General features: G+C 42.5%; 2 protein-coding genes and 2 non-coding genes across 8 annotated transcripts in view; all 4 read right to left on the bottom strand.

Annotated features, from left to right (window-relative positions):
- LOC106577584 (DENN domain-containing protein 4C) overlaps positions 1 to 8,421 on the bottom strand; it is an 81,401-nt gene extending 72,980 nt beyond the window's left edge. For all 3 annotated transcript variants that reach the window (XM_014155754.3, XM_045701340.2, XM_014155755.3), the window contains exon 1: positions 8,122 to 8,421. The gene's annotated coding sequence lies outside the window, so the exon portion shown is untranslated. The remainder of the gene's footprint in view (positions 1 to 8,121) is intronic.
- A 6,984-nt stretch (positions 8,422 to 15,405) lies between these two features.
- LOC106577582 (HAUS augmin-like complex subunit 6) lies at positions 15,406 to 24,800 on the bottom strand. Of its 3 annotated transcripts, none has more exons than XM_014155749.3 (17): positions 24,630 to 24,799; positions 24,360 to 24,529; positions 24,061 to 24,156; positions 23,894 to 23,972; positions 23,637 to 23,769; positions 22,996 to 23,140; positions 22,515 to 22,577; positions 22,335 to 22,392; positions 22,046 to 22,219; positions 21,567 to 21,766; positions 21,280 to 21,409; positions 18,066 to 18,168; positions 17,903 to 17,963; positions 17,464 to 17,599; positions 16,966 to 17,064; positions 16,504 to 16,636; positions 15,406 to 16,388 (listed from the first exon to the last, which is right to left on the bottom strand). In XM_014155749.3, exons 2-17 carry the CDS (start codon positions 24,485 to 24,487, stop codon positions 15,601 to 15,603), a joined length of 2,526 nt encoding a protein of 841 aa, XP_014011224.2. In that variant the 5' UTR covers positions 24,488 to 24,529; positions 24,630 to 24,799; the 3' UTR covers positions 15,406 to 15,600. The 3 variants fall into 3 exon arrangements, with proteins under 3 accessions (XP_014011224.2, XP_014011225.2, XP_014011226.2); XM_014155750.3 differs by having other exon boundaries at positions 24,360 to 24,526; positions 24,630 to 24,762; XM_014155751.3 differs by lacking the exon at positions 24,360 to 24,529 and having other exon boundaries at positions 24,630 to 24,800.
- On the bottom strand, positions 16,754 to 16,884 carry LOC123728806 (small Cajal body-specific RNA 8). Its single transcript, XR_006760580.1, has one exon.
- On the bottom strand, positions 17,693 to 17,823 carry LOC123728807 (small Cajal body-specific RNA 8). Its single transcript, XR_006760581.1, has one exon.
- Positions 24,801 to 24,809: the final 9 nt, after the last annotated feature.

The following is a 24,809-nucleotide window of genomic DNA, read 5'->3' as shown; positions in this document are numbered from 1 at the left end:
ACAATGGTAGCCATCTTGAAGCATGTGGGGACAGCAGACTGGGATAGGGAGAGATTGAATATGTCTGTAAATACACCAGCCAGCTGGTCTGTGCATGCTCTGTGGACGCGGCTAGGGATGCCGTCTGGGCCGGCAGCCTTGCGAGGGTTAACACGCTTAAATGTCATACATCGGCCACGGAGAACAATAGCTCACAGTCCTCGAAGGGGACAAAGGTGTTTAGCTTGTCCGGTAGCAAGACGTCATGGCTGGTTTTCCCTTCATAATCGATAACTGTTTGGAGTCCCTGCCACATATGTCTTATGACTGAGCCGTTGAATTGCGACTCCACTTTGTCTCTGTACTGACGTTTGAAGCGGTGGATGGTTTGCACACCTACTGAGTCGGACTAAAAGTCCACTCCGAATACCTCTTCTCCGCTGGCGGTGTTTTGAAGCAGGCTTTGGGATAAGTAGATCTGCCTAGGAGGGTACGGACAAAGGATCCAATTCAGGAAAGTCATATTTCTGGTCGAAATGCTGGTTAGGTACCGCTGCTCTGATCTAATAAATGTGAGAAAGAATTTTTTTTTAATTTTTTTTTTTTTTAAATACGGCAAAGTTGCTTGGGAGCCAAATGTCTATCGGCACCCTCGTTGGAATTACTGCCATATTTACTTTTCCTCAGCCAGCAAGACGAGTAACGAACGGCGAAATCACTAGTTTATGTCAAACGAATATCCCCCACAGTAGAAAAGTTGGTCAGCATATTCTATTGGTCAGCATGTTCTGTGCAAGAAAGAAATAGCCTATTCCAAACTCTGGGATAGTTGTGGGAATATAGATCCCAAATTCATACAACCAGTGCGACTAGGCTTCATAACATTATTTATTTATTTTAAATAATGAGGCTGATGCAACAGATCAGAACGTTTTGCTTAAAATGTTTAAAAAATATTATTTCTTCACATTTTAAGTGCGCAAAACGTTCATTCCATAATGCAACCACAGTAGTCAAACGCAAACGGTTTCATGTGAGAGATCAAAATATCCGTTAGAAATTTATAAATAGGGGAGATCTAAAGATACAACTAGCATGGGTTGCTAACATGACTAGAATTATGCCTTTTGCTGCTGGACAATGAAAGAAAGTTTATTTGAAAACCATTAGAGCATGAGAGAAATAGGCTACTGATTTTATTAGTCTTTAAAATAATTGCCTTTACGTTTCTATGGTCAGATTTTACTTTGAAGCAAGGTAAGACACGTCTCATAATGAAGTAAAATGTTTTGGTGTCAAACAATTAAGTATAAGTTTTCAAAAGTGCATAATGCCTCCAGCTCATTGCAGTGGTGTGTGATGCGCTGAAGTCTGCCTACCGTTGCACTTGAATGGCGAATGGGAAGCGCACTTTAATTAATACAAATAGTAGCTCTTTAAATCGTGGCCATCAAAACTGTTAACACTCGATTGCATTTTAAAATTGTTATGCAATGATTGGGTTTATAAAAGCACGTTTCACACCAGAACCAACAAATTAGCTGTTTGAGCAGCTTCGCACTGTCTGACCAATTTTCCCACTCATAAGCTCTGTATATGTATGCTATGCAAATAGGATGAACATAATGACTAATACACACGCGCCAATTTAATTCCACAAATTAACATATAAGCATGACCGGTCAAATATATTTCCATCGACTGGTATTTCCATCAATGAATTGGCTAAAAAGCATAATTTTGCAATGGGATATTTTTTTCTTTCTCCCGGACAATTGGTCAGCGGCAGTTTTATTTATCGGCTTTTTATCATTTTTGGGGGGGTAAAAGCTGGCTATTACTGACTACCGGAAACCCTGGTGTGTGTGTGTGTGTGTGTAAGTCTGTGCTTGCGTGCATGCGCGTGTGGCCATTGACAGCAGACAACCTTGAGTCTGTTCAGACATGGCTCAATTATTCCAGCAGATCAGAGGCAGAGGTATGTGTGTGCTGGGATTCCAACTGCAGTTTGTAATTACCAAAACAATGTGTTGTTAATGAATCAAAACAATGCATTGTGAGAAGATGTTAACTTTTCCTATGCTGAAGAGGACATCTCACTACATCAGTTTTTGGGTTAAGAGTAAAGAAAATAACAGGGTGCGTTGGAGGGGGGAGAAGATGCATGCATTGAGAGATTTCAGTATGCACAAGACATTCCCCACTCAGTGAGAGCTAGGCCAACAACACTGAGGCCTATCCCTGAGCCTACTCATTCCAGCCAATGAGGCAATCAGCAATGGATGTTGTTTACCACGTTATTACTTGTCAATCAGAACTGAGAAGAACTCACGAAGAAGGTCATGATGACAAAAACACAGACCCCCCCCGAACTGCAAATCCTTTCCCAGACACATTAGGCAGCAATCCGCAAAATGTCACCGATGTGCACAGTTAAAGGGGAAAATATCTATTAGCTTATTATAACACTTTGCCAAAAGGCATAAGGCCTCATCATCTGCAATTTGCAGCAAAATGGAAAACAAACCTGTCTACGTAGCTGGAGGAAATGATGCGGCCATCCAGCAGAATTGGCAAAACAAGACGAGAGAAAATCCACGACTGGGCCAAAGAGCGATTAAACGTAGTCCAGGACCACCTGTTCTTAAGCGCAGGCAACCTGTTGACAGAAGTCAGATTGAACTCCTGATGTTTCCCTGCTCTGGGTAACCAAGTGCATCCAGACTAATATATTACACAGCTCAGGTTGGCTAGGCTAATGCATTATCCTAGCCAACCTGGAAAATAAGCATAGTCTTCACTGAATTACGAGTGGTTCACATCTTTCTAGTTCTTGACAGAGAGGGCAATACGACAGAACTTTCCCCGCAATTACTGACGAACAGACACCTTTTCTTATCCGCCGGATGGGTCAACAGTCAATATTTCTGACGTGTGAGACAAAGCAAAGCAAAAGAGCCGCAGCAAAATAGGTAATTCAGTCTAAAAACATAGCCTGTAACCTACTACTGACATGAACAATGATGATAAGACAGTCTTCTGCTGTAATACCGCAATTCACAAACATACAGTGTGCACATAGCCCTAAAACAGCCGTTGTTGATTTCTGGGTATGATAATGTCATATTGCTAAATCTTCATTCAAGAAACAGGAAAGGTTCCAGGTCCTAGTAAATTGTCAGATTTCACACCAGAGCATCATCTGTTTCAACAGACAGAGCATATGCAACAGTCGAGAGAGAAGGCGGCAGAAAAATCAATTCTATGCACCACAAGTTGTAAACCTCCCACGCACCAATTCTATGAAAAGGTGTGTCAAAAGTGATGAGTTTTTCCAAGGACAAGGCAATTTCATGTTGCATCTCAGGCAGGCATAAGAGCCCAAAAACAGATAATCAGCACAAGTTCAATCCAATAGGCTACAATACAGTGCACAAATTAGTATGCAAGAGCACAATGTCTCAATGCATATGTATGGCTTTCCAAGTGGAGTTCTCCCTTCACTACCAGCTATAGAAAGAGAAGACATGCAGACTACCAGTTGGAGTCAAAAGGACTTTGTGACCGGGGTCTGAGTGACACGAACATGGGGTTGGTCCACTGACTAAATATGAGGGTCATTTGAATGACACATCTGGGTCGTTCCATGTTATTTCATCAAGCCATGACAACCACCATCACAGATTGTTCTGAAATATTTTGTTGAAATCTAATTTGATCTTTGAAATTAAGCTAATTAATTGCACCCAAATTGGCCATTTGACTAGACTGACCAGGTTAATCCAGGTGAGTAAATAATTTACTTTACATTTTACTGGGCTGATGATGCCTGCATCTGATGGTCGGTCTCAGTGGAAGGAGAGAGCAGCAGACTGAGGGCCCGCCTCTCATCGCCCCTCCGCTCTCCATTTCCTCCTCTGACACTGACCAAAAAGGAACACCGTGTTCCAGCTGATGGGGAAACTCTAGTTGCACCACATTATTTCTGCCTCATGCACAAATTCATGTTGTTACTCCTATAAAAAACAGAGACAGTGACATATTCCTCGACATTAAAAAAAGACCAAAGCCGCTAATAACAGCAACAACAACGCAAGCCTATCGGTACACTTTCCTACTGATTCATTACAGCTGCAGTGCTGGTTGTAGCGCAAGTGGCAGTAGGATGAATGTACATTTTATGGCTTATATAAAAGTGTTGAAATTGTGTAAGAAATTAAACATGAACTTACTCATAAAACCAGCAGCTCTTTGTTGTATTCGTTGACAGCCTTTCTAGTGATGGCTTTAAAAGTTTAGAAATCTCACAGTATCAACTTTGCTGTAACTTTCTTTTACGCCTACTACCTTACTGCAGACACGGTAACCTGAGCCATCCGATTGACCAGTGGTAGGCCTATAGTGCACTTGATTTACTCACCGGGCCTGACGGGAAAGCAGAGTTTGTACCTTCAGACACATGAAATGGTTCAAAAATCGGAAAACTTTGCCGACCCGGCGCGCAGGGAAGCTGAATCAGGTGCACCTACCGTCAACAGCGCTAGAGAAATAAAACTAAAATAGAAACAAGACTTTATCGTTGAGTTAACAGATCTGTTTAGCGATCAACTAGAATATTATATGAATCCTATACATTAAAATTGTCAATTTGCGTGCAATCAATTAGCTTATTTTCTCAGGAGACCAAATTATACTTAACAAAAATATAAACGCAACATGTAAATTGTTGTCCCCATGTTTCATGAGCTGAAATAAATGTTCCACGGACAAAAAGCGTATTTCTCTCAAATGTTCTGCACAAATGTGGTTTACATCCCTGTGAGTGAGCAGTTCTCCTTTGCCAAGATGATCCATCCATCTGACAGGTGTGGCATATCAAGAAACTGATTAAACAGCATGATCATTACACACGTGCACCTTGTTTTGTCACAACACAATGCCACAGATGTCTCAAATGTTGAGGGAACGTGCAATAGGCATGCGGACTGCAGTAATGTCCACCAGAACTGTTGCCAGAGAATTTAATGTTCATCTCTCTACCATAAGCCGCCTCTGTCATTTTAGAGAATTTGGCAGTACATCCAACCGGCCTCACAACCGCACCCAAAAGTAGGTTCTTGCTCTGTGTGACATTCTAAGACAGCTTTGTTTACAACTGAAAGTCTAGCACTGTGAAATATAGTACTGCCACATTTTTGTTTAATTTTCACGTAATGTCAAGCACATTCCGCCAACATTTCCAACAGCAGACATGCTTTACATACAAGTCTGATAAAAGATTTACGCTGTGGGGTGTGACGTCATCTACTGCCTGTGAGGGCTGTGTGTTGGCTGTAGGAGCTACAGAATAAATACAAGGCTAGTCCTATTGACCATCTGCCTGACATATGACTATCAGCAGATAAACGAGGTATAGAGAGAGAGAGAAAAAAAAATACCATCTTAGTCATCATAAGTCAAACAGATGGCCATCAGCAGGAGAGAGTGTGAGACTGAGAAAATGAGATAGAAAAGGAAAGAGAAGAGAGAAAGGCTAAAATAGACTTGGAAAAAGCTTGATTGCAATATTTTTTATATAATGGCTCTGGTGCCATTACAATGCTTGTGGTTGTCCTTGACAGATAAAGTACAGGTCCTTGGAATCAGACAGAGGTAGCTGAGGGGTGAAGGAAAGCTCAGCTGAAATGTCACAAGACTCACTGCCTCCTTCCTCGAGTGTGACGAGCAGCCAGACAAAAAGCATTCTTTCCACAGGGAGGTGGAAAAATTCACTGCTCTCGCTAACTACAGCGATAGACAAAATGGTCCCAGATCCATTGAAAGTTGAGGACAAAGACTACAGTACAGAGACATGCGAGTCATGCGAGTCACAAAGGAAATGAACAAGTCACCTGATTCTTTCAATCATGCTTTAGCAAAGTTGGAGAACCATCTCCATTTATAAACTACTTCCTGACTGTGTGTGATGTGCACACGTCTTGTTTTAAAAACTAAATACCCTCATATGAACTCTTGCTATAAGTCAATTATGAGACTGAAGTGATTCATACTGTACTTCTCATCTGCTTCACACATAACGAGCGACAATCTCTATTTCCACTACCCACATATGAGATGGCAAAATGCACTCTGCCCCTGTTCACACTATGGACCTAAACTGCATGCGCAAGTGACGCATATAAATGGTGTCATATTTCTCTTTCACATGAGAAGTCCTACCTAAGTAGCTGCAGTACCAATGAACTATTACTTTTCTTCTACCCACAATGCCTAGTAGTGGTGCCCGGTAACCGTTGAGCCCTGTCCGTTAAGGTTCCCTTACTTCCTCATTTCCCGTCACAGACCTGGCACCTAGTTGTGGCACACAAGTAGAAGTTAAATAAACACATGTACAAAGACACTGGCTATGTTTACACAAGCAGCACAGTTCTGATATTTTGCACAGTTATTGATCTTTTGACCAATCAGATCTTTTGCCAATAATTGTGAGAAGAAAAAAAAATCTGAATTGGACTGCTTGTGTAAAAGCAGCCAAAGACAAACACCCACCTGGGGCACATGACCCAGTTTAGAACACTGAAATGGGGAAAAATGTACTCCAATACCCTCACAGGAGACATATAGTTAGGACAAGGGTGAAACTTGCTACAAAAGCAGCATTTCAGTGCATTCCAGGGGTTGGGCTGAAAAGATGTGCAAGCAACAAATCTGAATAGATTGAATCATAGTTGCATAGTGCGTTGTTTCTCATGCTCTGAGACAAGTCAGATCATGTTCCTCCCTCACAAGAGTGAGGGAATTTAGTGTCACAAACTGCATTGATATTTGCTACCCTAATGGAAACCTAAATGTGGCTACAGTACCTGTGGTGAAATACCATCCTTTTTGCCCTGCTGGGACCGATGCCACAGACTGGCACAGAGATGCCATGGCACACACACACTTGGAAGGACTCATGGAGGTGGGAAGTAAGGAATGACACTGATTCATATTGTCAGTGCAGCACCTCAGTTGCTTGCTGGCAATCAGTCAAGTGCTGAGCCACAGATATGTGAGCACTCTGACTTGCACTCAGTGACAGACAGTGCACATAGACAGGAACCTATACAGAGCTTCAGACAGACATTCAAGTAGGCATAAGGTTAGCAGTGTGGTTAAGGGTAACCTAAGGTTAGGTTTAAAATCTTCAATTTGAGAGAATCTAGAAATAGGCGGGTTTATGACTGTGGCAACAACACATGTCCTCTGCAAGGAGTCAGGGTCACACAATGCAGACATTGCACAGTCAGTCACAAAGGTCATTGGGGATATAGGTCTAGTAAACACACTAATAAGGCTTGTAGCTTAAACTGAGGTCCACACTTTGAATAATGTAGTAGAGGATTGTTCTGGAATTACTAGGCTACTACAAATGCTCTGCATGTTTGTTTTTTAGTTCCATTACGGCATAAAAAAAATACATTATTTTCCCAGTCAGATTTCCAGTGGAGAATATAGCATTATTAGCAGAAAATAACAAGGAAATACCATAGGTCGGTTACAAGTCAGTCTGATTGTTAGACTTGATCTTTGAGAGAAAGAATTTCATGTTGGGAAAGCAATATATATTTCAATAGATATTTCAAAAGAAAAACGCTGGTTTTGCCTGCCAATAAATAGTCTATCGAGAGTGTTGGCACACCCAAGCACCTGCAACGTTTGATAACAGTACAGGAGAACCGATCCGTCATAGTATATGGGGGTCTAGACTACAGGGGTCGGGGGAAGAATTATGTTCCAACTGTTGCATCTTTGCCTACGGCTTAGAAGTACTTCAACTTCCGATCACTCATGACAGCGTCTGAAAACAAAACATTTCACTCTCAATAAGAGACTCAAAATGTGTTAGTTTGCGCAAGGAAATACAATTACGCTGCCTGTCTTTCTGTTGCGCAGTAAAAACTACTATGCCACCACCGCTCTTGCAATATATTCACGCAAAGTACTTGAAATTTGAAATGTCTAAAAAAATGTATCATATCGTTAAACTGCGTCATGACAAAGTAAAATTTCATCCACTTGTATTGATCAACTTAAAGCGCCGAAACCAACCAAAAAAAACGTGATTTGTTCCCCAACCAAGAGGCAGGCTGCAATACTTACCAGCTCTTTACAACACTATAAGAGACAATGTTGTCATGTAGGCAACTTGCAGCTTTCACCCGCTCGAGCTATTCCGTTCGTGTTTTACATTACCAAATCCACCACTGAAGGCACAAAGTGGGTGCACTTCGATAATATTTGAAAACTTTGTTTCCCACTTGTTCGCGACACTCTTTTATCGGTAGCTGTCGGTGCAAGTAGGCGCCATGTTCGTGTTTTGTCAGCTACTTTGGTGAGCTAGTCTTGGTTTGTTTAGACCGCTGCTTGAGACAGAATGGAACCGCCCAGAGAATAATGACTGGCGCTCAAACCAGGTATTCTGCCAGCAGCACAAACAGTGACGTCATTTTGTATGGTAATATTCAAACCTTCAAAATAAAAGCCTGCATTTCAAAACTTTGCAACGTGGATAACTCATACAAATGATAATGCATTTTAATCAGTGGCCACTTTTATTGTGCCAACAAGAAAATGCCATAAGTCATTCATGAAAACAAATAAAACATAGGGTTTTAAAAACATTAAGAGCAATAATGAAAAAATACAATGTTGACACTGGTATGTTGAGTGTATTGGGCTGTAGAGAGAAAACTTTTCTACCTGTCTCAGCTAAAGTGGGGTGGAAAATACTCAGTAGGGTCTCCACTAATCAAATATGCTTAGTTTTGGAGGTGGACTGTGTCCCATGGCCTGCTGCTGGCTTTTCACTCCGCCCCCTCTATAGCTTCCAATGCAATACACTGCAATAAACTGTACATGAGATACATATTGGCTAGAGAAAAAGTTTCTACCTGTCTCAGTTAAAGTGGAGTGGGAAATACCTAGTGAGGTCTCTACAAACCAAATATGGTTCGTTTTGGAGGGGGACTGTGTCGTACATATCCAGCAGCACTTCGTTCTCCACCCCCTCCATAGCCCCCAATGCAATACACTGTAATAGATTGTACATGGGATATATATTGGCTTGCAGAGAGATAACTTTTCTACCTGTCTCAGCTAAAGTGGGGTGGGAAATACTCAGTAGGGTCTCTACTAACCAAATATGTTTAGTTTTGGATGGGCACTGTGTTCTAGACATATGCATTTAGTCCTGCATGTTATATTATTTCCAAAACAGTAACTTAATGTACTGTTGTTGTGTTGAAAATCAGTTGTAACACAAACACTTGAACACCTTTTTTTTGTTGCCTTGCCTTGTTTGCTTCTAGTGTGAAATAAAATGTAAACAAAGACACAATGTAAACAATGATGGACTGGCATACCTGTTAACAACCAAGATTAACCTAATGGTGGTGGTAATAGATCCACCTTGACACATTTAAATCAGCCCAAGGCCAGCCTTGACATGTGCCAAATATTGCATGGGGTCAATCGCTTGGCCTGACAAATAAAATATTTTCGAGGTAGTATCCTAGTAAAATTATGTTGCTATAGGCTTATATAACCCCAATAATGCATAGCCTTCCAACAACTGTCTTAAACCCACGTTGGTCGCAATCAATCCAAAGGTTTGCCTTTTGGAAACGGGTTTTGGACATTCATGGATCATAGCCCATCTCTCCAAATTGTAATTTGTGAGAAGATTATTACTTGGCCCTTGTCTTATTAGAAACTTAAATGTTTAGCATTTGACTTCCAAACATTAAAGGCACGCTTGACATTCTTTTCAAGCAAATTATTACAAAGGGAGAAGCACCACACACATTCAGTAAATGCGCAGTAATACTCAGTAGACAAACAATTTGGACTAGCACTCCAGATATTTTTGTACTTTATGTTTCTTGTGTAAGGTCAAAAGTCACCACTGTAATTCAAAACCCTGTATCCCCATCTTATTTTATTGATCTTCCATCAGTTGGCAATGAGAGGTTGACCTACAGATTGAGCTCAGTAATCTGTCATTCAGGGATAAATGCCAACAAAAGACACCACTGGGCCTATTTTATATTTGACTCTCTTAAATTTAAAATAATCTCTATATAGATTATCTCTATAAAATCTACAGACATTGAGGATACAGCAGGAGTTATACATTTTTATGAATTATGTAATGAGGGCCTTCACAGAATATCTGATAGTGCGCAAGCACAGTCCTGTGAGTCAGATTCAGATATTGATGTTATTCCAACTATTTCCCTAACCACTTTGAGGGTAAGGTCTTTCCTGTTTTGACATTTCTGAAGAAAACATCCGCTTTCAAAGACTGTCACAAAAGATTACATAAAGCAAACAGTATGAGTAATAATAATGTTACTTTAATAATGTTTACGTATCTTGCATTACTCATCTCATATGTATATACTGTATTCTATACTACTGTATCTTAGTCTATGCCGCTCTGACATTGATCGTCCATAAATGTATATATTCTTATTCCATTCCTTTACTTAGATTTGGGTGTACTGGGTATATGTTGTGAAATTGTTAGATGTTACTTGTTAGATATTGCTGCACTGTCGGAACTAGAGGCATAAGCATTTCGCTACACCCGCAATAACATCTGCTAAACACGTGTATGTGACCAATACAATTTAATTTGAGTTGATTTAATGAGTCAAAATCAGCAATTCAGAAGTCAAATAAAATATATTTTAAAATGGTCACATGCACCAAATGCAACAGGTGTAGTAGACCTTACAGTGAAATGCTTACTTACAAGTCCTTAACCAACAATGCAGTTTTAAGAATAATAAGTGTTAAGTAAAAAAATAGATAAGTACTGTACTTAAAAAAAAAAAAAATTTAATAAGAAAATTCAAGAGCAGCAGTAAAATAACAGTAGCGAGGCTATATACAGGGGGTACCGGTACAGAGTCAATGTGCGGGGGCACAAGTTAGTCAAGGTAATTAAGGTAATATGTACATGTAGGTAGAGTTAAAGTGACTATGCATAGATAATAAACAGAGAGTAGCAGCAGCGTAAAATGGGGGGGGGCAATGCAAATAGTCTGGGTAGCCATTTGGTTAGCTGTTCAGGAGTCTTAAGGCTTGGGGTAGAAGCTGTTAAGAAGACTTTTGGACCTAGACCGCTTTCCATGCGGTAGCAGAGAGAACAGTCTATGACAAGGGTGGCTGGAGTCTTTGACAATTTTTAGGGCCTTCCTCTGACACCGCCTGGTATAGAGGTCCAGGATGGTAGGAAGCTTGGCCCCAGTGATGTACTGGGCTGTACGCACTACCCTCTGTAGTGCCTTGCGGTCGGAGGCCGAGCAGTTGCCATACCAGGCAGTGATGCAGTCAGTCAGGATGCTCTCGATGGTGTAGCTGTATAACTTTTTGAGGATCTGAGAACCCATGCCAAATATTTTCAGTCTCCTGAGGTGGAATAGGCTTTGTCGTGCCCTCTTCACGACTGTCTTAGTGTGTTTGGACCACGATAGTTTGTTGGCGATGTGGACACCAAGGAACTTGAAGCTCTCAACCTACTCCACTACAGCCCCGTCGACGAGAATGGGGGCGGGCTCGGTCCTCCTTTTCCTGTTGTCCACAATCATCTCCTTTGTCTTGATCACGTTGAGAGAGAAGTTAGTACCCTGGCACCACACAGCAAGGTCTCTGACCTCCTCCCATCGTTATCGGTGAACAGGCCTACCACTGTTGTGTCATCTGCAAACTTAATGATGGTGTTGGAGTCGTACCTGGCCATGCAGTCGTGAGTGAACAGGGACTACAGAAGGGGGCTGAGCACGCACTCCTGAGGGGCCCCCGTGAGGATCAGCGTGGCGGACGTGTTGTTACCTACCCTTACCACCTGGGGGCGGGCCGTCAAGAAGTCCAGGATCCAGTTGCAGAGGGAAGTGTTTAGTCCCAGGGTCCTTAGCATAGTGATGAGCTTTGAGGGCACTATGGTGTTGAACGCTGAGCTGTAGTCAATGAATAGCATTCTAACATATGTATTCCTTTTGTCCAGGTGGGAAAGGGCAGTGTGGAGTGCAATAGAGATTGCATCATGTGTGCATCTGTTGGGGCGGTATGCAAGACATTTCACAGTTGGATGCAGTGAAAACAGGACAGACTACACAACCATTGCTTCAACACTGGCTTCAAAACATTATATAACATTATAGAATCTTTCATGAAGGAAATGCTACCTGCAAATGTCTTGATCTCAACAATGATCTCAACAACATTCTCTCAAAATTGCAGTCTGAACGAAGTGCTGCTGGGTGTGTTCGACCGCCCCCCCCTACCTCCCCCGGAGGGGCCCTACTGCTTCCCATTCCACTTTAGCTGAGACCGGTAAAAAATTCTCCCTACAAGCCAATAAGTATCCCATATACCGTGTATTGCATTGCAGTCAGTGGTGGAAAAAGTACCTAATTGTCATACTTGAGTAAAAGTAAAAATACCTTAATAGAAAATTACTCATGTAAAATACTACTGGAGTAGAAGTCCAAAAGTATTTGTTTTAAATATACTTAAGTATCAAAAGTAAATGTAATTGCTAAAATATATTTAAGTATCAAAAGTAAAAGTATAAATAATTTCAAATTCCTTATATTAAGCAAACCAGACGGCACTATTTTCTTGTTATTTTATTTTACGGATAGCCAGTGGCACACTCCAACGCTCAGACATAATTTACAAACGAAGCATGTGTGTTTAGTGAGTCCGCCAGATCAGAGGCAGTAGAATGACCAGGGATGTTCTCTTGATAAGTGCGTGAATTGGACCATTTTCCTGTCCTGCTAAGCATTCAAAATATAACGAGTACTTTTCGGTGTCAGGGAAAATGTATGGAGTAAAAAGTACATTATTTTCTTTAGGAAGGTAGTGACGTAAAAGTAAAAGTTATCAAAAAATATAAATATTAAAGTACAGTTACCCCCCAAAACTACATAGGTAGTACTTTAAAGTATTTTTATTGAAGTACTTTACATCACTGACTGCAGTGAATGGAGTGGGTGGAGTAAGGAGTCACGAACTCTGTATTTAACCCGTTGCCCAGCACAAGAGACACATTTAAGTTTTGCAGACTCAGAATAGTTCCAATAACATATGTATTTTATTACGTGTATTTCTTTAAAGATCGCCTACACAACAGCCTTCAACATACCAGTATGTTTGTAAAATTTCAAAAGAAATGCTGGTATAAATAATACAATATTTGGATAATACGTCAAATTATCCATTTCTTTTTTCAAAAGTGGTTGCAATTTTGTGAAAAACACGTACTCAAAAACTTTAATAAACAATCGGCATTCCCAAAGTTTAGCATGTCTTTACTAAACTTCGGGAAAACATCCACCAACGAAAGCAAGCATAAAATCCTGCTGCTCAGAGAACGGTAATGGCGTTCAGATGACGAGAACCTTCGTCCTTTTCCATGGGCCTCTTATGCCCCCTATCTGTAATGTAGTGCATTATCTTTTTGCACTGGTTGTAGGCCACAGATTCCATGGGCCTCTTATGCCGTCTATCTGAAAATGTGTGCATTATCTTTATAAACTAGTAGTAGGCTATAGATGCAACATATACAGTACCAGTCAAAAGTTTGGACACACCTACACATTCAAGGGTTTTTCTTTATTTTACTATTTTCTACATTGTATAATAATAGTGAAGACGCCACAGCTATGAAATAGCACATATGGAATCATGTAACCAAAAAAAGTGTTAAATCTAAATATATTTCATATTTTAGATTCTTCAAAGTAGCCACAATTTGCCTTGACAGCTTTGCACACTCTTTGCATTCTCTCAATCAGCTTCATGAGGTAGTCACCTGGAATGTGTTTCAATTAACAGGTGTGCCTTGTTAAAAGTTAATTTGTGGAATTTCTTTCCTTCTTAATACGTTTGAGCCAATCAGTTGTGTTGTGACAAGATATGGGGGGGGGGGGGGGGGGGGGGGGGTATACAGAAGATAGCTCTACTTGGTAATAGACCAAGTCCATATTATGGCAAGAACAGCTCAAATAAGCAAAGAGAAACGACAGTCCATCATTACTTTAAGGCATGGTCAGTTAATCCTGAAAATGTTAAGCAATTTGAAAGTTTCTTCAAGTGCAGTTGCAAAAACCGTCAAGGGCTATGATGAAACTGGCTCTCATGAGGACCGCCACAGGAATGGAAGACCCCAGAGTTACCTCTGCTGCAGAGGATAAGTTCATTAGAGTTACCAGCCTCAGAAATTGCAGCCAAAATAAATGCTTCAGAGTTCAAGTAACAGACACATCTCAACATCAATTGTTCAGAGGAGACTGCATGTGTCAGTCAAATTGCTGGAAAGAAACCACTACTAAAGGACACCAATAAGAAGAGAAGACTTGCTTGGGCCAAGAAACACAAGCAATGGACATTGGACCGGTGGAAATCTGTCCTTTGGTCTGATTAGTCCAGATTTTAGATTTTTGGTTCCAACCGCCAAGTCTTTGAGATGCCGTGTGGGTGAACGGATGATCTCCGGATGTGTATTTCCCACCGTAAAGCATGGAGGTGGTGTTATGGTGCTTTGCTGGTGACAATGTTTTATTTAGAATTCAAGGCACACTTAAGCAGCATGGCTACCACAGCATTCTGCAGCGATGTGCCATCCCATCTGGTTTGGGCTTTGTGGGACTATCATGTGTTTTTCAACAGGACAATGACCCAACACACCTCCAGGCTGTGTAAGGGCTATTTGACCAAGAAGGAGAGTGAGGTAGTGCTGCATCAGATGACCTGGCCTCCACAATCCTTCGACCTCAACCAAATTGAGATGGTTTGGGAGGAGTTGGCTGCTTTTCCTTCACTCTGCGGTCCATCAAGTGCTCAGCATGTTCTGGGAACTCCTTCAAGACTGTTGGAAAAGCATTTCAGGTTAAGAGAATGCCAGGAGTATGCAAAGCTGTCAAGGAAAAGAGTGGATATTTGAATTCTCAAATAAATCAAAATATTTTAACACTTTCTTGGTTATGATGCCATTTCATAGTTCTGATGTCTTCGTTATTATTCTACAATATAGAAAACATTCAACGGTTTTTATTTTATTTTTACTGAGTAGGTGTTCTATTAACCTTAAATACCACAGCAGTCATTACACTACTGGTCAAAAGTTTAGGAGGGTGCTACTGTATTTATTTAGTGAAATCTCAAAGCTACCAACAGTTTGGCTGTCTTCTATAGCCTAAGACTGTCTACTGCATTTAAGCAATACTTAAATTTAAAAAAATCAAGTAGACATTTCATCAATTGAAAAGTCCAATGACCATCAGAAAATGTTATAGTTTACACGTAACAACTAACTTAATGCAATTGTAAACAAGGCCTTCACAGGCCCAGGAAATGCACACAGAAAAATGATTAAACAGATTGAAATGTAACTATTTGCCTTATTAACAATATTTTACAATTCATGTTAGTTTCTTAGAAAAATAGGATTGGCACACATACGTACAAATATTTGAATTGCATGTGAAGTTGCTTAGACTTAATTGTGAAAAAGTGAGAAACTAGAAGATAGTTCAGGTAATATAGATATATATATAGATAGAGGCACTACAGGTCTTCTATGGGGGAGAATGTTAGGAGTTGTGAGAGGCTAAACTGCTCTTTTCTTGGTGGTGAAGGGCTCTGTATCGTGTCCAGATCCAGAGAAAAGACTTTGTCCGTCACGTCAACTGTGGCTGCAGTCTCCAGTGACGTTGCCATCAGCCAGTCTCTGGCATCCGGGTTCCTCTCGTCATGCTGTGGGGGAGACATTTCTTGTGCCCCCTGGTGTTGGTCCATGAAGGAGGCCTCTCTGAAGGCCTGCTGGATCTTGTCCAGATGCCTGCGTGAGACCAGCAGGGCCGGCTCAGTCTCTATGGGAAGGAGGGAGGGGATGTGGGGGAAGAGGGAGGGGATGTGGGGGAGGAGCAGCTCTTCCTCCTCTGTGTTGGATGCGTCACTGGAGCTCAGGAAGCTGCCGTCGTTGCCCGGCAGCTCGGGGAGAGTCTCCTGATCTATACTGAACTGCTCTGGGAACGCCTCTTGGTCGATTCTGAACTGGACCACGTCGCTACTGCTCAGGCTATGGAGAGCCTCCGTGTTGGAGGAGTCCCAGGGCAGGGTGGACATGAGCGATGCCTGCTCGGGGGCTGCAGTACTGCAACCGTCGGTGGCGTTGGTGGGATCCAGGCCCGTGCTCAGGGAGTGCATGTTGGGGCTGAGGGAGGTCTCCGGTACCTCGCAGAGGGCCGTGAGGTGCCTGAGGATGCCGTCGCCGTCAAACTTATCAGACAGACGGGCCTTCTGAGCCTCTCCTTCCTCCACTGCCCTTCGCCAGGAACTCCTCACATCCAGAACTGATGATAAAAAATAAAATAAAAACACATTACTCCTCTGCCCAACAAAAAGCAAAACTGGTAAAAGAGCATTCTGCCTTTCAAAGTACATAATCAAATAAGGTCCAATACGCACTCAAACTCTCTGGGGTGCGTGGAATCTGCTTCCTGGTGGAGAAAGGGTCTGTGCCAAGAGTGCACAGTAAGTCACCCAGCGCAAGTCCTTGTAAACTTCCGTTACCAGGGCTGGTGGTCACAGCCTCTGCAAACTAATACATACACACGCTTAGCAAGGCAATTGAAAATATACTCCAGGCATGTTAAGCAGCATGGTACATTGACTACCTTCTTCGGTGACTCAAATCAGTCATGTCTATGCAGATAACGGTTGTCTGCTCCGTATCTGTCCGTTGCGATTTCACTCAACTCGCCCCGGTCATCAGAGAGCAGGTATGCTATAGGGAGGGCTAGTGACAGGCAGAGCACAGCTCAGTACTGCCCAGGTATCTGCCTCCCAACAACTACCAAAATAATGACTAGAAGGATCAGCCCTCATTCTGCATTGTGGTTCGAGTAAGGAAATGTATGGAAACTGTACCTGATTTGCCAAGTTGTCAAACTCAGAGTCCAGGATCTGAGCCTTTTTCTTCACTGCAGACATCTTTGGAGATGCACAAGGAGTCTTCCTTACACTGGCCTATAAGGAAAGATTGTCACAGGTGATTAAACATGAATTAAGGACATTTGTGTGCAGGAGTGACATAGGCCGAAAGCCTTTAAAAATGAAAAGCAGTATTAAAATATTGAAATCAGCTAAATCAATGAGCCTTAAAAAAAATATATATATATATATATATTTTTTTTAAACCTTCCGACAATCTGCACCACAGGAGGTTGGTGGCATCTAAATTGGGGAGAATGGGCTCGTGGTAATAACTGGAGCGCAATCAGTGGAATGATATCAAATAAATCAAACACCTGGTTAAGGTGTTTGATGCCATTCGCTCTATTCCGGGCCATTATTATGAGCCATCCTCCACTTAGCAGCCTCCACTAGTCTGAACATGGAATAGGACACTTGGTGCACATCACATACCGGCAGGGGGCTTGGTGAGGGAGCTTTGACAGGGATAGCCAGAGGAGTTTCACAAAGTGCATGGAGGGGAGTCAGTGGGGAAGAGACCACACTAGGAAGAAGAGATGCAACCCTCTCAACAGCTGGAGGGAAAAGGCTGTTCAAAAAGAGACGTTATAAAGACATCTGTGGATCAAATGAGGTTCATGGTTAAGAAAAAGAAAAGAAAAGAGGAACAAGACAGGATAATTGTTGTCTGCTCCGTATCTGTCCGTTGCGATTTCACTCAACTCGCCCCGGTCATCAGAGAGCAGGTATGCTATAGGGAGGGCTAGTGACAGGCAGAGCACAGCTCAGAACTGCCCAGGTATCTGCCTCCCAACAACAACACAATACAGAGGAATCAGACTACTAGTTGCCCATTAGCAATGAAAACAAGACAGGCTGAGTATTAATATACCGTTTGAGGGCAGAATCCATTGGAATGGAGTCAGTCTCCGCAAGCTTCTCCTCAGAAATTTCTAAGTTAAAAAAAAAAAAAAAACAAGGTAATGATTGTTAAAATATGCAGTTAAACAACAAAGCAACTTAGAAGTGGAAATATTTAGTTTCCCTCTACTCACTGGGTAGCGTCGCCGGATACTGGGAGAAAACGCTGGATTTAGAACTGGCTTCTGTGGCCGGCTCAAAGGACAGAGGAGCCACGGGGCACAGAAAGTCAAGGGCCTGAAGGGGGAGAGAGAGAAATTACTGAGGGGGCGCGGCTCTGTTGGATCCCGCAGTGTGTGGGACGTTTGGTGTGGCGTTCTTATGTTTTAAACAAATGTTTTTAATTTGCTCACTTTATTTGTAAACCATCTGTCAACTATAGCTTTACAGTGGTGGGGTGTTGGACTGATCTTGTTGATCGCTACCAACAGACTAAATGATGAAAAACGCTGGTGGCAGCAAAAGCTAATACAGCAGAGTTCCTACTACAGCGCAACTCAAACGCGATGGATATCCCAATGGCCCATCTAATCCCTGATTGTCTGCGAGTGGATTACAAACGTGGAAAACGCAGGGTTATCAGACAAAGACTTAAAAAATGTAAAAATGTACCCACCACCTTGCTGATCAATGCCCATTCACTGAGGGGGAAGGGGATGACGTGTCAGCGAATCTGCACTTCCAACATGAATACCGGATGGCCTGTTTGCTGGCGTTTACTGAGACTTGGCTGGATGACAAGAGTCCCGAATAGGGAGGTAGAGCCGGCCGGCTTCACACCGGTCAGAGCGGACCGTGATCGGACCGTCACTGGGAAAATCTCACGGCGGAGTGTCTGCCTGTGCAGGGACCAGTGGTGTAAATTAATCCTGGTACGACCTCTGTACCCCTGACATTGAACTGTTTTCTGTGTCACTGCGACCCTACCAGCTGCCCCGTGAGTTGCCCCAATTGTTTGTGACCGTTGTGTACTTACAACCAAAAGCTAATACAGCAAAATCCAAAATGTATAATCTGTCGTCACAGAAAACGGAATCCATCTCCCGACGCACCCACATTTTAGGGGATTTTAACAACTGTACTTCGCACAAGGTCCTGCGCACGTACCACCAGTATGTGAAATGTCACTAGGAAAAAGAAGACTCTTGATTTGCGCTGTGGGACAACACCAAATGCTTTCTCTGCCACCACCAGACTTCCCCTGGAGACATCAGACCACAATGTTGCCTACCTCCGGCCAACCTACCGTCAGCTCCTGGAGAGGGGGAAGCCCACAGTTAAAACTGTCCAGATCTGAAAAGACAACAGTATCACTTGTCTCCAAGGGTGTTTTGTTTTGACTGGGAGGTATGAGGACAGCAGCTCTGATCTTGATCAACACACAGATGTTGTTTCAGACTATGTAAACTTCTGTGTTGAGTCAGTTGTGCCTACTAAAACCTGCCCAAACAATAAGCCTAGGGTATCAAAAAAAATCTTAAATCACTACTTAATAGGAAGAAGGCAGTTTATGAGGGCGATAGACAGGCTTTAAGAGATGTACAACGTGAGATCAAAAGAGATACTGGCGGACAAGGAGGTATTCAACCAAAGGGTGGAGAAGACCCTCTCCTCAGAAAACTCAAGGGTGGCCTGCCAAGGGATTAAATCCATGGCTTGTGCCCCCTACATCGGCAAGGGGAAAACCAATGCTGACCTTGGGAGACATGAGGGCCAGAACATGGCTAATGAACTGAATATTCTTCTCAAGATTTGAATCTGACGACCTTGTGTCCGAGGTAAAACAAACAGAAGCATCATTATAAAATGTTTGAGAGGGTTGTTGTTAAACAGGCAGATGTTTTGAAGTTGTTCAGGGGATGTAACGCACACAAAAGCCCAGACAAAGTGGAAGTGTTAAAGCACTGCGCTGAACATCTGGCTGGTGTTTTTAGACATTTTCCAAACCTCGCTCCACCAGCAACATGTGCCAGTATTGCGGAGAAACATCTAATCCCACTGTGTCGAATGACTACTGCTCTGTGGTCTCGACATCCTTAGTAATCAAATGCTTTGAGAAAATTGTGAAGTCATTCTAAGCTCCACCCAGAAGCTCCTCGACCCGTTTCAGTTTGCCCATCAGAGGAGTTGATGATGCCATTCTTACTCTCAACATGGTCTTTGAATATCAATAGGGTGCCAAGAGGGTTCTGTTGACTTTTTTTCTGCCTTCAACACAATCAACCAGAGAATTCTAATTAGATTGGGGGGGGGGGGGGGTGTTGGACTTCATAAGCCAGAGGTCACAGAGGGTCAAAGTAGGTCCCAACGTGTCGGACACACGCTCCACCAACACAGGCTCTCCTCGGGGATGCATTTTGACCCCACTCTTGTACACTAATAGTTGTACTAGTTCCCATCCTGACAGACACCTTGTTAAATTCGCTGGTGACACTGCCTTGATCAGCCTGTTGCATGATGAGAAACACCATGGTCCGGTCCTAAATGACTTCGTAGAGTGGCGTGAGGAATCACACTTGGTCCTCAATAAAAACAAGACCAATGAGATGTACGCTTCCTGAAGTCTATGCACAACACCTACAACAGCTATCGGAGGTCAGAACATAGAGACTGTAGAGGAAAACAAATATCTGGGTGTCACCCTTTGACAATAAGCTACAGTGGAGTTAATGTACAAACCTGATCTACAACAACAAAAAAGTCAGACTGTACTTTCTCAAAAAGCTGGGATATTTTAAGGTTGACTGTACTATACCGAGTGTTTCACAAATCTTTTGAGTTTTTACTTTTTGTATTGTTTGTTGGTTTGGCAATGCCACTGTCAGCCAGAGATATATGCAAAGAAGGATATCACCACAGCAAGTAAGGTACATGGAGTCAAACAGACAGGCCTGGATGAGATCTTTAAAGTCAGGGCCCTCCGCAAGGCTCACAAAATCATTTTAGACCCAAGCCACCCCCTGTACCCGGACTTTGAACTACTCCACTCTGGGCACAGGTATAGGGCACCACCCAGAAGGAAAAACAGAATTAGACACTTAGTGCCAGGTGTGATATCCCTCCAAAATAGCTTGGGCTAATGTTCCTATCGACCCAGTAAGGCCAGCAGCCTGGTCTCTTTTTATTGGTATGTAACTTATGAAAGTTGTATTGTCAATTTGTTTTGTATTTAATGCCACTTTAAACATGTACATGACACTGCAACAAAACGTCTCCACGGGGACAATAAAGTCAGTAAAGTTAAAGATTACAGTTGTCGTAGTAGAATAGCACTAGCCTGCTACTGGTTATATCTGGACAGAGCCTCCATTTAATACATCCAGGTCACAAATCCTAAGAGGCACTTACAGGATCCTCGTTGAGAAACGAGGTCAGCGGCGTGCGTTTCAGACAGTCTGCCCACTTCTGGTCCCACGCCATCTCCAACTTCCTGATGACGCTCTTTACCTCGGGAATTTCCTCCTTTGAAATCCTCTTCCTGGACAAAGAGCGAGACAGTGGGATGCAGTGATGCCAAGGAGAAAGGAGCAACACCATTTAAAATAGCTTTATTACTACAGTTCAAGATGGGTTTTAAAAATATATCAATTTTATATATATATATATATATAAAATAAATAGTCACTGTAACCCACCTCATGAGTCGGAGGTCCTCCAGGGCACGGGCCATCTGCAGATTTCTCTCTTGCAGGAGCAGGGGGTGGAGCTGAGCAATGGGGGTGTGTCCTGCCATCTTGACCCTCTCTTCCCCCAGGAGGCCTAGGGCCTGGTGGAGCAGCTCCAGCATGCTGAGGAGGTTCAGCTGGCCTGCCTCGTACACACTGCCCACACTCGACTGACACACACAGCTTAGTGATAAACACACAGACTAGAGCAGTACACCCTTTCAAGTTCCATTTATTTTATGAATTTCCAGCATACCAGATTCAAATTGGTCAACTAATAACTACTCATTCATTTAAATCAATCAGTTGTGCTAGTTCTAGAACATGTGGAACATCGGAGTACTCGAGGAGAGATTTGGGAAACATTGCACTGAAATATGGATCAAGTTCCAAATGCACTGTCACCCACTAACCTAAAAAGGCAACGATATCATTTTTGTGCTTCTCACCACGTGGGGTAACTGCTCTAGCCGCTCCAGCAGAACCCGGGGGATTTTAAGGGCCAGGCCCGTCCCGTCCAGGGTGTACTGGTCCACATCTCCCCTGATCACACTCCCCACCACGCGCCGCTCCTCCTCCAGGGCGGACAGCACTCCGTCGATGGATGACCACAGGGAGCGCACCTGGGGTTTGTTCATTCAGAGGTGTAAGGGTCAGAACATTGCAGATGGAAATGTAATGAATGTCAGTTTCCAGTGACGGTTTACGAACTAGACAGTTATGAAATTAAGGAAAAACCTTTTGAATCTTCTCAGCTTGAGGAGTATCCTCCTTGTCAGCTTCTTTCTTGTGACACCTGTGCAGGGGGGAAATAAAGAATTTAACCAGCTGCCATTGTTTTATGCCAAAAGTGAACTGAAAACAGAGCAACTACAACAACAAAATAATTGAAGGATAGATGGAATATCTCATACATACTTGAGCAAATCATCATACTTTGCATCTTCAGCCCTCAAATCCCTCAAAGACTTCACTTGAGATCTACAAGAAAAGGACACAGATGTAGAATGGCAAAACTAGGCACATTAGAAAGTAACCAACAGGGCTGTGTTTACACAGGCAGCCCAATTCTGATCTTTTTGCACCAGCTTTGTTTCAGAGCTGATCTGATTGGGCAGAATATAAATTAGGGAAAATAATTAGCTGCCTGTGAATACACAGTCCAGTTGACCCCTGTAACCATGTTTTATAATAAGGCTTGATTGCCTGCTCATCATTTGCACCTGTGCTAATTAGTCAGAATCACATGATACCTACCCAATGAAAGGATGTTTTTTTTTTAATCCAACTGAAATTGTCAACAAAAACATGACACTTTTCTAGGCATTGTAAATGTCCAGAAAATAACTATCTGAAACTTATCCAATGCTTGTGGTTTGTACAGTTGTCCGTGACTTACTGGGCCTGCCTCTGGTACTCCTGCAGGATCCGGTCCTGCTCTACAGCTCCCCTCAGGAATCTGGTCTTGACCAGCTGAAACCGCTTCAGTGCCATTTGCACAGAAGAGGCAGGGGCTGCCGCCGCCTCTGGGACCCACGTACCATCTAATAACACACATTGAAAAACAACTAGACAGACGCTTACAATTTCACAGGTAGAAGAAAATCGATGGAGGATGCCTTTAGTCCAAACTTTAGTCATACATAGGCCTTCCCAAAGATGATCTATTTGACAAGATAGTAGAGTTACTACTGTAACAATGGGAATACATGTCCTCAAAGATGGAAGGCAGGTGAGATCAGGTGGTAGCATTCTAGCCAATGAGAGAGGGCAGATATGCTTGTGAACAGGCACAACTCCGACAGTAATTTTTTTCAAAGTTGCTGAAATGCCATCTTTGTGTGTATCCACTTATCAGTGCATTCTTAAAAACCTCATTACGAAACTTCTATTTGATCAGGTAGCAAATTAACAAAAAAAAGTTAATTCCACACATTGACCGCCATACAAATATTCCTCACTTTGTTGTCTTATGTTCGTGGATAGATTTTGGGTGGAGTCAATCTTCTCACATTTCCTTCTCCTCTCTGGCCCTCCTACCTGTAGAAAATGTCTGCATCTCCTGAAACTCAACATGATTGGCTAGATGGAGCATCAGGTTGACGAACTTGGGACCACCAGGCGAGAGGAACAGTGACGCCACCACTTTGGGAATTGTGCTGCCCTGCTCATCCTGAAAGCACAGATCAAGTTCAAATGCTTTAGACCTGCTTAACAGCCATACTTACAGACAGTATAGATCTACTACAACAAGTATGTCAAATCCTGTACATCTGAAATGAATGCCAAATCCTTACCATTAGATCTCGCAGCCAAGCACAGGTCACCTTACGGAATTCAGCATCTGCTTTGTGGTCCAACACCGGCCAGCAATGCCTGCATACAAGACCCAACATATTACATGATTGCGGAACATTACAAAAGTGTGAAGAAAAACAAGCTGGGAATGGGACCATCACCATACCTGTATGTATCGTGGAAGCGGGTGGGGTTGAGTTTCTCTAACAGGAAATGGGTAACTATGTAGAAAGCATCCTTGTTTGGTTTGTCAAACATATTTCTGTTGGTGAGAGTAAGAAACTGGTGTCAAAACAGGCTTTTGACTGACCTGAGAGAATAGAGTCCGTCTGTCTATTAGTTTATTCTAATTGTCATGCCATCGCCAATTTGTCTCACTGGATTGAAACAGGGTTGCACTACTGATGTTGATACTGTCAACTTTAACTGTTAACGTTAGCCGTTACCACGACAATCAACACGTACGGTCCAAGAATGATGTGTTTGACATTGGCTTTGCTGGCCCCTGATGATGTTGCGACTTCAGGTTGAAATCCAAGACCCAAAAGCGACCACCACAGATATTTGCCATTCGTTCTCTGAATGTTCGACATACTTCCAGCGAGCTGCAAACGTTTAGATCTAAAAACTAACTGCTAGTTAGCAGAAGATTGAAAACGTTACAGATACGAGGTAAGCTAACATTAGTTGGGTAGAAACAGAAAGCAAACATGGCTAGTTAGTAATGCGCCTTACCGTGGTCGAAATTCAACAAAGGATACAAATATAGTTAACGACATAAAAAATAAATTAACACCATAAATATGTAGTTACTCGACATTACGCAGGCCAATTTATACGAATGTCTTCCTCAAACCGCCAAATATTTTAAGAAAATAATTAGATCAGCCGGATGTTGGTGTGCACACTTCCTGT

Source organism: Salmo salar, chromosome 18 (genome assembly GCF_965601325.2).
Source record: "Salmo salar chromosome 18, fSalSal1, whole genome shotgun sequence".
Classification (NCBI taxonomy): Eukaryota; Metazoa; Chordata; class Actinopteri; order Salmoniformes; family Salmonidae; genus Salmo; species Salmo salar.
The sequence above is the reverse complement of the archived record's forward strand: the minus strand, read 5'-3'. Positions and strand labels throughout refer to the sequence as shown.

Bases quoted from the DNA above. Each gene is read 5' to 3' on its own strand.
- LOC106577582 (XM_014155749.3), bottom strand. From the start codon at position 24,487: ATGTCGAACATTCAGAGAACGAATGGCAAATATCTGTGGTGGTCGCTT. The intron at 23,973-24,060 runs GTATGGTGATGG...TCTTGTATGCAG, and splicing joins CGCTTCCACGATACATACAG to GCATTGCTGGCCGGTGTTGG. The intron at 16,389-16,503 runs GTGCGTATTGGA...TTTTATCATCAG, and splicing joins ACGCACCCCAGAGAGTTTGA to TTCTGGATGTGAGGAGTTCC.